At 40.4% G+C, this 14,037-nt stretch overlaps 1 protein-coding gene across 1 annotated transcript in view; it reads left to right on the top strand.

Moving 5' to 3' along the window:
• The first annotated feature begins 2,418 nt into the window (after nt 1-2,418).
• LOC144655158 (uncharacterized) overlaps nt 2,419-14,037 on the top strand; it is a 40,362-nt gene continuing 28,743 nt past the window's right edge. The window contains exons 1-3 of the mRNA XM_078515369.1: nt 2,419-2,502; nt 3,149-5,138; nt 7,990-10,316. Of these exons, the coding sequence (XP_078371495.1) occupies nt 2,419-2,502; nt 3,149-5,138; nt 7,990-10,316 (4,401 nt within the window). The remainder of the gene's footprint in view (nt 2,503-3,148; nt 5,139-7,989; nt 10,317-14,037) is intronic.

Here is a 14,037-nt window from a genome sequence, read left to right on the forward strand (position 1 = left end):
TGAAAAAGTCGCGTGTTTTTAAAAAGTTGCGAGTTTTCAATAGAATGCATTTATTTCTCAGTAGAATTCATTCAAACAAATTTAAACCGGTTGCAAAGACGCCGGTTTTAAAATGATCGCGTTTTCTTAGAAACTACGTTACGAAGTAACGTTGCGAGTTAGACAATCAAATTGCGAACTTCGGAACAAACTTCCCAAACTTTTGCCGACTGAACTTCTGAACTTCCCAAGTTTGCAAGTTGAGGAGGAACGAGACACGTTACAAAGTGGTGGCAGAAATATTTCAGCGATTCTAGCTGCTCGAGTTTCAAAATAGTTGTTTGAACAAGCACGGCGTCGGTATCAACGTTCTGACCCACAGTAAGTATAAGGATTACATATACCGTCCGTTGCATCACGTCCTGAAAAAAAAAAACATGTTCAAATTGGGTATCAAACATTGCATGATTTGCAATCAAGCTTTTAAGTTTGAAAACAACGTTGCGCGCGAGCGATCATGAACTTGAACCAAAGTATTCATGATTGAACGCGAACGGTTGATAAATATATTTTACTAGTATTCTGTGGCAAAAACTCTTTAAAATATTTTTAACTGGCGCAGATTTTAAAAACCCTTGTGTAGTTATGTTGACAGAAATGGTTTTGCTTCGCTAAACCATCGGAAGAAAACACGTACCATAAAAATAGAACTGAGCCGTAAACGTGTCGCGACATTTAATTTAAATTGTCTGACTCATTCATGAAGCTTTTGCACTAAGAAATGAATCGACAATCGCAACAATTGTCAATTAGTTGATCCTATTACTTGCCCTTACATATCTTTAGATGTAATTCGTATTATTATTATTATCATTATTTTCCTATACTTTTGCAATACCATTTGTAATTGGGAATGCAAATAAAGTGTGTTGTTGTTGTTGTTGTTGCATTTGTATAAAATTAATTTCACGTGAAGATCGGTAAAGCCGTCCAGTTTCATTCGGTTTACAAACGCAGAAGACTTGATATTGAAGTAAAAGCCTCACAAAAATTTTAAAGATGTATTTGCTGTATATAAAAAGCTAAATTTGACCAAATTTCAGCCGACGTAAAATTTATTTATCGGCAGATCGCTCATGCGAAACGACGTCAGGCTCTTCAACTTCAACAAAATATTTTGTAACTCTAGCCACTGGAATTGCTGGAACATTACCGCTGCTGTCATGTTTTCTTCACCTGAATTTCCGTCATGACCATGACTTTCGAGCAACATGTCTTGTTCCTCCTCAACTTGCAAACTTGGGAAGTTCAGCCGAACCAAAGTTGGGGAGTTTGTTCCGAAGTTCGTAATTTGATTGTTTAACCCGCAAAGTAATTGGCTACTTTGTAACGTAGTTCCCAAGAAAACGAGTTTAAATTTGTTTGAATGAATTTTACTGAGAAATAAATAGTTTCTATCGAAAACTCGCAACTTTTTAAAAACACGCGACTTTTTTTAAAACCCGCGACTTTTTCAAAACCCACGACTTATTTAAAACCCGCGACACGCGACTTGAAACCCGCGACACGCGACTTGAAACCCGCGACCCGCGACCCGCGACCATTAGGGAAACTCGTGAACATCGCTTGTATTGCGTGTTTGCGGTAGGCTTCCTGCAGACTTCTTGGCGCCAAGTAAAAACTGCAAATTAATTAAATTAGATTTTGAGACTTTCACAGCGCTTTCGTAATTAGGTATGCAAAAACTTGCACCGGGATTTTCGGCGTGAACACCTGATAACCAGGAAACAAATATCCTAGCTGTACTGCGTTTTAAAAAACCTGTCGAAAAATATGTTTTTTGATTAGATTTGTTTCTTTAGTTTTTGAGAATCGTCTTCCGTGCAGTCTAAACCTTAACTTAATTAAATTAAACAAATGTCATCGATGCCGCCGTAAAACAAACAAAAAACAAAAGTTTCATGTTGTCGCATTTTCAAGGAAGACAAAAGTATTTTGTTACAAACGAACAAAAGTGTCGTGTTACGTTTGCAAAGATTAGCGTAAGGAACACCTGGGAAAGAATACAAGTAGCCTGTGAACAGTTTTTCCGAAAGTAAAATAAAGCAAATAAACACGAACATATATAAAACATCATACATTCAATTGTTCCATATTGCATTCTGCACTTACCAAATCATCGAGATTTTTTATTCTCCCCCCATGGCTACCCCTAGGGTGGTCACGTGACCAGCGCAGTTTTAAGCTCTAAGAGCTTCTTGTTATACATTGTAGTCACTATTACATTAATTACATTAATTCTGGGACTCAAGGCAACTTACAGATTATTCACTAATCTGCTAGCAGATAAATGAATAATCTGTAAGTTGTGCGCGCAATGCATGATTTCAAAGAGCATTGTCAATGGTGACTTTTGGTGAGTGGCATCTTGCACAAAGTATGGCTCGTCGATTCGTTTCTTTAACCGAGCAAGGAATTGAAAAATTACTGGACGATATAAAAGGCACGGAGAAACCCAAAAAGGTGTTCAAAAGTTGTAAAGGAACTGTTCCACGAATACCTTAGGGGAGAAACATACAGGAGCCGAACGACAAAAAGGAATTAGCACAAGTCAGACAAGTGTTGTTCTCTTTAAAACAATGTATAATAAAACAATTCGGTCCTTGAAATATCCTGAATAATCAAGGTATCTGTAAGTGTTATCAGCCGAAGTCTTCGGCTGATAACGTTCCTGTCGTTTGCAACAAACTGCGAAAGGAAAGCTTTCTAAGAATCTGAAATACGCAGAAAAAGTAATTTTTCAAATTTTATTACCACTTGCTGAGAACTTAGCCGTTATTTGGGTTGTCACGCAGTCAACCGGCTTAATTAGCTCCGAGCAGTGTAAATTCTTGATCTTATTTTTTAGATCCTGTTGTACACAAGAACAACAAAGCCAGCCTGGGAATACAGCCGCCTTATATCGTTTCCTTTCCTTCCGGCTTGCTCAATCAAAAACTTAAGGACGGCAATCCTATTCTTAACGTGCAGCAAAAAGAATAAGCCAAGGGCGTCTTTTATGAAAGGCGGCTGTGACTTGAAAGTATACAACTGTTTAAGAAATGATTTCAATAAAAAAAAATTGAAAGGAAATGTTTTATTAACCCGTATGACACGTTTCTACCCCTAGCCCCAAGATAAAGTTGGAGGAAGACATAAAATAGGAGATGCTATCACGTGGGAAAAAAAACCCACCCTTGACGACTTATTTTCAGTTCTTCAGTCACACCAACGTGCCCTTGTAATCACACGAAGAGGTTTTGGTGCAAAACACTCAAGAACTGCTGACAATTATGAATCACTGGGGAAAACACAACAAGCACTTGGCGATTCTCCCTCAGCTCTTCAGTCACACCAACGTGCCCTTGACATCCGACTAAAATTGTTTGGTGAAGACCACTCAAGCACTGCTGACAGTTATAAATCACTGGGGCAAACACAACATGCACTTGGCGATTTTCCCTCAGCTCTTCAGTCACACCAACATGCCCTCGACATCAGACGAAAACTGTTTGGTAAAGATCACTCAAGCACTGCTGGCAGTTATAAATCACTGGGGCAAACACAACAAGCACTTGGCGATTTTTCTTCCGCTCTTCAGTCACACCAACATGCCCTCGACATCAGACGAAAACTGTTTGGTGAAGACCACTCAAGCACTGCTGACAGTTATAAATCACTTGGGCAAACACAACATGCACTTGGCGATTTTCCCTCAGCTCTTCAGTCACACCAACATGCCCTCGACATCAGACGAAAACTGTTTGGCAAAAATCACTCAAGCACTGCTGGCAGTTATAAATCACTGGGGCAAACACAACAGTCACTTGGCGATTTTTCTTCCGCTCTTCAGTCACACCAACGTGCCCTCGACATCAGACGAAAACTGTTTGGTGAAGAACAATCAAGCACTGCTGACAGTTATGAATCACTGGGGCAAACACAACAAGCACTTGGTATTTTTTCTTCCGCTCTTCAGTCACACCAACGTGCCCTCGACATCAGACGAAAACTGTTTGGCAAAAATCACTCAAGCACTGCTGACAGTTATGAATCACTGGGGAAAACACAACATGCACTTGGCGATTTTTCTTCAGCTATTCAGCCACACCAACGTGCCCTCGACATCAGACTTAAATTGTTTGGTGAAGAACACTCAAGCACTGCTGACAGTTATGAATCGCTGGGGAAAACACAACATGCACTTGGCGATTTCTATTTCGCTCTTCTGACACACCAACGTGCCCTCGACATCAGACGAACACTGTTTGGTGAAAATCACTCAAGCACAGCTAACAGTTATAACTCACTGGGGAAAACACAACATGCACTTGGCGATTTTTCTTCAGCTATTCAGTCACACCAACGTGCCCTTGTCATCAAACGAAAATTTTTTGGTTATGAACACTCCAGCACTGCTAACAGTTATAAAGCACTGGGGCAAACACAACAAGCACTTGGCGATTTTTCTTCCGCTCTTCAGTCACACCAACGTGCCCTCGACATCAGACTAAAACTGTTTGGTGAAGAACACTCCAGCACTGCTGACAGTTATAAATCACTGGGGCAAACACAACAAGCACTTGGTGATTTTTCTTCCGCTCTTCAGTCACACCAACGTGCCCTCGACATCAGACTAAAACTGTTTGGTGAAGAACACTCCAGCACTGCTGACAGTTATAAATCACTGGGGCAAACACAACAAGCACTTGGCGATTTTTCTTCCGCTCTTCAGTCATACCAACGTGCCATCGACATCAGACTAAAACTGTTTGGTCAAGATCACTCAAGTACTGCTGAAACTAGTCAATTACTGATATTACTGGGGCAAACACAAGAGGCACTTGGCGATTTCATCTCAGCTTTTCAGTCACGCCAACGTGCCATTCACATCAGACTAAAAGGTGGCAAAAATCACCCCAGTACTACTGCTGACAGTTACCATTCCCTTGGGGCCACCCAACTGGATTTTGGCGACTCAACGTCAGCTCTTCAGTCATCCCAAGGTGCCCAAGATATCGGGCTGAATGTGTTAGGAGGGAGGTCAAGGGAGGTCGGTCGAGACCGCTTTAGGAATTCACCTGAAGTTGTGCAGCCTGAGGTCAGCAACCTATCATCAGGTGTGTAAAAACATTTTTACTGCACGTTCCTGTCAGTCTTAAAGCAAGCAACCTTTCAGTACTTGTCACTGTATCTCTGTGAGGAATGTTAAACGGCGAATTGCCGCCTGGCATGACGCTACATCTTGAACTTGCTGGCTGCAACAAAAAGCGGAGTTTGCCTTTTGGTCGAGGGTCGAGAGTAAATTGTCGAGGGTGAGGGTATTAAGTCGAGGGTAGGGTCGAGGGTATTTTTTTGGTAGTAAGTGTATATATTCTCGTGTACCTGTGTAAATAAATTTAACAAAAATCGCAAGGCGAGTGAGTTTTTTTTTTTCATTTATTATGAGACGCCCTAAGAATATATCTGTCATATCTTGTAGAAGGTTTTCGGCTGAGTAGTGCCATTGATCTTTGAAGTACAGGAGAGGGAGACTACTTTGTAAAAGCCCACGAGGGTATCTCCTGTCTTTCTCTCTAAGCCAGTTCATTGAAAAGAGCGTTCATCCATTTATTTATTCAAGAGTTTTCACGCCACACGACATCAAGATGGCAGCCAGAAGGCTGTTACATAAGTATGTCTAAAAAATTGCTCATCCTGAATTTTTGTGAAACATTTTGACGGATAACTCAAGTACGAAATACTGTACTGACCTGAGACTCGCTCGACAAGTTGATTATCGATCAAGTAATTTTTACAACATTTCAAATTCTTGATTTATTGACTTAATGGTTTTGGTTTTACTTTTTCGTGGGGTGACAATAAAAACGAGCCATTGCCTCGACTGTTCTAAACTCTGCGCCTGTCGGATTATATTTCTCGGTGTCTTTTGGATGCACTGACTGTTTTGCTGACTCGGGAATTATTGGTATGAAGTGAAATCATGCCTTCTTGATCGTCTGTGGGTTCTAAATGAAACTTTTTTTAGCTTTATCGAACGATTCAATTTTTTTAAAAACGAGTTGCGATGTCCAACACGTGCTATTCACTTACTTTCCCACCTGTCTCTCCACTAATCTGAGCGCCTAACCGTTAATTAAGACAAAAGTCAGTGTACAAAATACAATCAGTACCTTTGAAAGGGTTCATTTTTTTCGGTGATACGGATGCTTTAAATTTGTTATGGATTCTTTTTTCAGAAATAAAATTTAATAAATATTAGAAAATTTTCTACCCTCGACATAATACCCTCACCCTCGAAATGTTACCCTCGACCCTCGACGCTCGACCAAAAGGCAGACTCCAAAAAGCGATGGAACAAGTGCACAATGTAACACGATACAAATCTGGACACCAAACACTTGTAATTGATACCTCGATACATGCTAAAACGGAAATAACAAACGGTATTTTCTAAGAATTGAATGTTCATAAGAATATTTTCAGCCTAAAATCAGAAGAAAAATAAGAATATTCAGCCTGGGTCGGAAAACCAATAATCTTATAAAATAAAAAGAGTGTAACGGTCAATGAAAGGAAAATATGATTTTAGATGTATTATTGAAAACAAAGAGCAACAGTTGAAAATTTTTTTCGTATTTATGAATTTTATTTTTAATGTCGGAATGGAGGATACACGAAGAAAGAAGGTGTTTTTCATTTTCGATTTAATTTAATTTTCTATACATTACAGGTTGTTAAGAGTTCTCAGGTTATTTTGAGATTTGTTATCTCCCAGTTTCGATTCAATTCTTAACCATGACTTCTAGTTCAAATTACCAATTGGTCTTTTGTTCGGACCAATTTCGATGCGATTAAGGGATGTTGATGGTTTGGTATTAATACTTGTAATACTTTTTAATGCTTGCTTTACTATTTCCCCTCTGGCATTTTGGCCAGCAGCTTTCTTGACCTTTCTTTATTTACGCACCGTCCATGAAATTAATTAGGTTTATGTACATGAAGCTACATGTAGCTACATGTAGCTTGTTTAGTAGTTCCATCGACGTTTCTTTGATTGAAGCAAAAATGTTTTTACCAGATAAATTCATAGAATAATCTTTGTAAGTTGTTTTCGATAACTTAATGGAAGCTTTTCGTTTAATGCTCCTAAATTTTAAATAAAGACCAGCAAGAAAGCACTTCCTCACATCTCCTTGATAGATTGTCTCCTCCTCTGGCGAAGTTAATACTGAAGAAATGAAATTTATAGTAGAAATGTGGTTAAGGACAGCGGCGTCTCAAAATGTTAAAATGAAACGCTGATTATGTCGGACTGGTCCGAGTGAATTCACACAAACGGCGAGTCCGCCTTGGCCAATTAACTTCATATTGCGTTACACACAGGACGATCAGCTACAGTATTTACCGTGCTTCAAAACAATTTGCTACTCAGAGTTTATGAAACGAGACGAAACGAACACAAAGCGGTTTCCAACACTTCGAAATCAAACGTTGAACTTCATTAGTTTGATGTAAAAGGCAACAGAACGGTATAATGGATCATTTCACAGCGTTATTCCGGCAAACGAACTTCGCAAACCGTTTGTCAAAAGTTTTGTGAAACCCTCTGTAAGCCTCACTCCTGATCTTAAAACCCTGACAATGACTCATTGATGTTATTATAACTCAGAGATTTTCCTGAACACGTTCGAAAAAATGCTAATAAAAAGGATAATAATTTTCTTTGTTTCGTTGAACGCACAATGTGCGTTGGCAAGTGAATCCGTAGCCAAAACCATAAATAGCCAGTAAGATAACAACGCAGAGAACCTGCAAAAGACTTCAAGGAAGTGCGAAAAGAACACTGCCAGCAGTATAAGAAATAGAATTCTTGGACGTGTTAGACGGCGACAAACTTAATCCGGTATCGATCTTTCAAAGATCTACTTAACGACTGACTTATTAACGTTATATTTTATATATTCTTAGTTCCTTTAGATATTCTTACCAAGGGTCCCAAAACTGTCGAAATCTACAACAAAGCTCTTAAAGATGGAAAGACATTCATTAAAAGGGTACCAGTGATGTTTATTGGACAGGAACGAACAGGAAAGACAAGCCTAAAGAAGTCATTGAAAGGGGACACTTTTGATCCAATGGAAACCAGCACAGAGGGAATAGAGACCGCAGATCCTTCGTATTTTAAAGTTTCAAGAGAGGTATGGAGTACTGGAAAGAAGAATGAAGAAATCGATTCTGGGGCCGCTTTGTCGTTTGAGCACCATGCGGCTCGATTTATTTCCGCACAGCTGAGAGAAGGAAAAGCGAATCCCGAGGATGTTGGCGAGTCATTTGCTTCATCTCACACTGAGGAATGCAACCCAAACACGGCAAGTAGCACTGATTCTACCTTCACTAAAGAAACGTCCACGAATCCAGGTCTTCCGGTCATCCCGGCCGAGTCTAAAGAAGAAAATGATGCTGATGTACTTGCACAACAACCCCCGGAACCCCAGTTACCGAAACCACCTTTATCAGAGCCACAATCACCGCAACCACAATTACCGGATGACATCGCAGAATTAATCCCAAATTTGCTACAAAAGGTTGAAACGGAAGAAGATGAAGAAGAAGATATCTATTCAATTCTGTGGGATTTTGGTGGACAGTCAGTGTACTACACCACTCATCCAATCTTCCTAACCGAAAAAGCCATTTACATTTTGGCTTGCGACCTAAGCCGTAATCCGCACAATAAAGCAAACACTCCTATAAGAAAAGGATTGTACAAGAACAATGAGGATCGTAAATGCAGCAAGACCAATCTGGACTATCTTGAGTTTTGGATGTCATCAGTATATTCTTTGGTTAATCCAGACGCTCTCTGCCAAGAGGTAACTTTATGCGAGGGTTCTTCCACAAGATTACCCCCAGTTTTCTTGGTGTGTACCCATGCTGACCAGCCCTATTGTAGTGTAAACAATCCCAGAGAATTGGCGCTTGAAATATTTGGCTCTTTGCAAGATAAGATTTACAGTAAACACTTGCATGAAGATGTTTTCGTTGTAGACAACACAAAATCAGGAAGTGGGCAGGAGTGTTCAGAGATTGTGCGTCTAAAACAGGAATTACATGAAGTTGCCCAGAAGTTGCCACAGATGAAAGAGGCCATTCCATTGAAGTGGTTAAAGTATGAAAAGGAACTCAAGGAAATGTGCATGCAAGAGAGCTTCAAGTGGATATCTCTTAGTCAAGCAAGGCAGATTGCACTCGAAGTATGCCAAATTACTGATGAAGATGAGTTACATACATTGCTGAATTTCTTGCATGATCAAAGAATTTTGGTCCACTTTAATGGCACTCCAGAGTTAGACAAAATGGTGGTCTTGGATCCCCAGTGGCTCATTGATGTGTTTAAGAAAGTAATAACCGTGAAGCCTTATGACCCCAAGGAGAAAACATTTAAGGAACTGTGGCTTAAGCTTGAGAAGACAGGGATCCTGGATGCAGAGCTCTTAGATCATGTGTGGAACCCCCTGTTTGACAACAAAGAAACCCGCGAGAGCCTTGTTGCGATAATGGAGAGATTTAGTTTGCTATGTCCTTGGCCTTCCTCCGATGACAGTAAGCAATACCTTGTTCCATCAATGCTGATGTCGCCGCCTACCGACGAAGCCCTAAAGCGCTCTATCTCTGTGCAGCTCCCTTCACTTTTTGTAAAGTTTGAATCGGGTAGAGTGCCACCAGGCCTATTCCCCCGATTAGTCCTACAGTTCTTTCAGTGGAGTAATGAAGAGTGGAAGCATCAAATGGATCCCGAACTGTTCCAGAACTTTGCTATGTTTCACATCCGTCCCGTTGAAGGTATCTCCATAACGTTGCTCTGCCATCCTTCTTCCATTGAAGTTAGTGTTAACAGTGAAAACGTCCTCGAGGTGAATGCAGATCTCAGCCATGGCAGCTCTGATGTGATCATGACAACTACCCGTACCATCCGTAGGCACCTCGGATTGATACTAGAGTGCATGCGCAACGAGTTCTTTTGGCTAAAGAACATGAAATTCAAAATGTGTGTGTGCTGTCCAGTTTGTTCCCCAACAGGCTCAGTCACCTACTGCCGCACTCATCACGTGGAAGGTTGCAAACAAGACGAGTGTCTGCACTTTTGGTTGGAATCCGAGTTGCGCGAGTGTCAGCAACAGTTTGTTATTTGCAAAAAGCCTGGTATTCGTGGGGTTCCCAAGATTCAAGTCAACCAGTTTGCACTTTGGTTTACAATTGAAGATGGACAACAGAACAGGAACGCTGGTAATCAGGTTAGCTTATATAAAAATAGGTCACCAAGGGTGACATGAGTCTAATGCCGTATGGCATAGTGATACAGATTGCGCGGTTTTCATAAGCCGGTTAAAATTGGTTAGAGGTTTGTGTTCGGGAGTTTAATTTAAAATGCTTATAGCAAGCTAGGGGCATCGTGGATGATTATGGATGAAAACGAAACAGTCATAAATGTTATATGCCTTACAAAATTTAAAGTATGAACAGGAGTTGATGTTACTTCTTCCGTATTGTCCGTAAAAGCAGAAACGATTAAACATTTGGACAAGATTGCGTGACGATTTACAAAAAGCATGTTCATTACAACAAGGGTTGAAGAACTTCACATCGTTTTCTTTCAGATTTTTCACCATTTTGATGATGACTCTTGAAACAGATTTTGCAATAAAAGCACTTGAAATAGTGGGCGCTTTCTTGGTGTTGCGGATCACCAAATAACGTCACCTTTATCATTCCACACTCTCTTACAGTTATCACCAATCGTTACAAAATCACCACTAAAAATCTGTCGGTACCGACAGACCGACAGTTTTTGACTTAATTATTTGAGCCATCATATACGTGAACCGACAGACCGACAGACCGACAACCGACAAAATGTGTCGGTCAATTTGTCGGTACCGACAGACCGACAGTTTTTTGAATAAATCATTTAAGCCTTCATATACGTGGCCCGACAGACCGACAGCCGACAAAAATAGTGACTGTTACTCCATTGTACTGTAAGCACTTAGTGACAGATTTTCCTAAAAACGGGTGTACACACATGAGAGTTACCGGTTGTGGCACAACTTGCAAAAAAAACCGCTCGGGCTCGCCTGGCTCGCTGGCTCGCCAGTCTCGCCTCGCTATTTTTTGCAAGTTGTGTCCACAACCGGTAACTCTCATGTGTGTGGGGGTCGCAATGCCAAAACTCTCATGTGTGTGGGGCCCGCAAGGCCAGCCCTTTTGTGTGCGGGGCTCGCAAGGCCAACCCTGTGCTAGGAATAAATATCAATTGAACAAATATTTTTAAGGTATATACACCAAAAAATGGCTGCAGCAAGGATCTCGTCAGAAGTTTTGCAAGCTATAATGGAGGAAAACCTCCGTGAATTTCAAGAAAACCCCCAAAGAAATTTAACTTTTTTATTGGCCCACACCGATTTTAACGAATGGCTCCGTGTATGGAAAATGAACATACCGGAAGCTAACGAAAACAACAAAGATCTTTACACTTTTGCAAGAAAAAACAAAAAAAAGTTTTATGAGCTTTTGGTAAGCGAAATTGATGACTTACAAAATTTAAAAGCAAGCTTTGGACTTGAAGTAAAATTTTCGATACAAAGAAACGGAGTCACGCAACACATGGAGCACTATTTTATAGAAAGAGAACCACACGTTTTTACAAAAAACACCAAAGACCAAATAAAAAAAGAGTTTGACAATTTTATTGAAAGAGCAAAGGGAGAAATTGAGGCTTGGTCAGAGAGAGGCTCGGGGTGGGCCATTGAAAGAATAACAAATGCGTACATCAACGTTGCGCGTTATCAGCCATTGAGAGGAGGAACTTATTTGCCTTTGCCCCCAAAGTTGGCAAACAAGAAAGCAATTATTAACGTGCAAAACAGAGATAACCAATGCCTAAAATGGGCTTTGAGAGCTGCATTATTTCCTCCAAGAGATGGGAAAAATCCACAAAGAACAAGCAGATACCCAGTTGACGACGGCATTAACTACAATGGAATCGATTTTCCAACTCCACTAAAGCAGATTGACAGGCTTGAGGCGCAAAACAGGGACCTTGCAATAAATGTGCTTGGGTGGGATTCAGAAGACAAATGTGTGATACCTTTAAGATTAAGCGAAAAAGAAAATAGCATTCCCCGTATATTCCTTATGTTGATTGAGTCAGGATTAACACAGCACTACTGTTTTATAAAAAGAGTAAGTGCTTTGTTACATGACCAAACTGGAGATCAGCATAAAAAACACTTTTGCATGATGTGCTTGACAGGTTTTACAAGAGAAGACTTGCTCGAAAAGCACAAAAAATATTGCAATGGCGCTAAAGGCAGGCCAACAAGGATTGAAATGCCGGAGAAGGGGAAAAACACTCTTTCTTTTAAAAACTACCAAAAACAAATGAAAGCGCCTTATACGATTTACGCCGACTTTGAGGCATTGCTAAGGCCGATAGAAGGGCGTAAACGCGAAACGCCCGAGGAGCGCCAGATAAGAAAAGACCTTGGTGAAGAAGTAAAAGACATGAAGCCGAGTTACACATACAAAACAGAACAGCACGAGGCATGCGGATTTGCTTACACAGTTGTAAGAAGTGATGGTAAACACGAAAAAACATTTGTGTACAGAGGAGAAAACTCCGTTGAAGTATTCTTGAACTGTCTTTTAAGTGAAGAAAAGAAAATAAGATATGAATTGTCAAAGCAAAAACCCCTTGTGATGACGGCAAAAGACTGGGTAAACTTCAAAAATGCAACCAATTGCCACATTTGCGAAGAAACGCTAATAAAACAAAACTTTTTGGACTCTTTGCCAGTTTGGATTGGAAATAAAAAGGAGCTTAATTACTTTGGACAGATGCACAAAAAATGTTATTACAGAAAGGAAAAAGAGGCAAAAAACCTGGATACCGAAACCCACTATAAGCTAAAAAAGCTTGAAAAAGAAACACACAAATTAGCAGCGAAAAACCAAAAAAACTGCTTAGCGTGCCACAAGCCGCTTATCCAGCCGAACTACAAGGATGTGGTAAAAGACCATTGCCACATAACAGGCAAGTTTCGAGGAGCCGCACACAACATTTGTAACTTTATGATGCGATTAGATCCGAAAAAGGTCCAAATACCAGTTGCATTTCACAACCTGAGGGGTTATGATGCGCACCATTTAATGCAGTCAATTTCAAAGATTTCAAAAGAGGCACAGAAAGAAGTAAAATGTGTTGCAAACAACATGGAAAAATACATCACATTTTCACTTGGCAAACTGCGTTTTATAGACAGCTTAAACTTTCTTAAAGGAAGTCTTGATTCACTTGTAAAAGCGATGCCGAAGGAGGAATTAAATATAACAAAATCTAATTCAACACAGTCGTCTGATGAAAGTTTTGAACTTCTTTGCAAAAAGGGAATCTATCCTTACGAATACATGGACTCATGGGAAAGATTTAGCGAAACAAGTTTGCCTGAAAAAGAAAAGTTTTACAGCAAACTTAATGATGAGAACATAACGGATAAAGAGTACGAACACGCGCAAAACGTGTGGGAAACCTTTGGCTGCCAGACCCTGGGCGACTACCACGATTTGTACGTTAAGACTGACGTGACCCTGTTAGCCGACGTCTTTGAAAGCTTCCGAAAACTCTGTCTTGAGAAGTACGGGTTGGATCCCGCGAATTATTACACGACGCCAGGCCTTGCTTGGGACGCACTCTTGAAAAAGACAGGCGTGGAGCTTGAGTTACTTACAGACTATGAAATGCATCTTTTTGTCGAAAGGGGAATAAGAGGCGGGATTTCGATGGTAAGCAAGAGGTATGCAAAGGCGAACAACCCTTATGTTGAGGGATTTGACCCGAGCCAGCCAAAAAAATACATAACGTACCTCGATGCGAATAACCTTTACGGGTGGGCAATGAGCAAGCCGCTTCCAAAAAGTGGATTTAGATGGAAAAAGGTTATGCCAACAGAAAAAGAA

The sequence above is a fragment of the Oculina patagonica genome, chromosome 5 (assembly GCF_052425735.1).
Source record: "Oculina patagonica isolate OP01 chromosome 5, crgOcupat, whole genome shotgun sequence".
Classification (NCBI taxonomy): Eukaryota; Metazoa; Cnidaria; class Anthozoa; order Scleractinia; family Oculinidae; genus Oculina; species Oculina patagonica.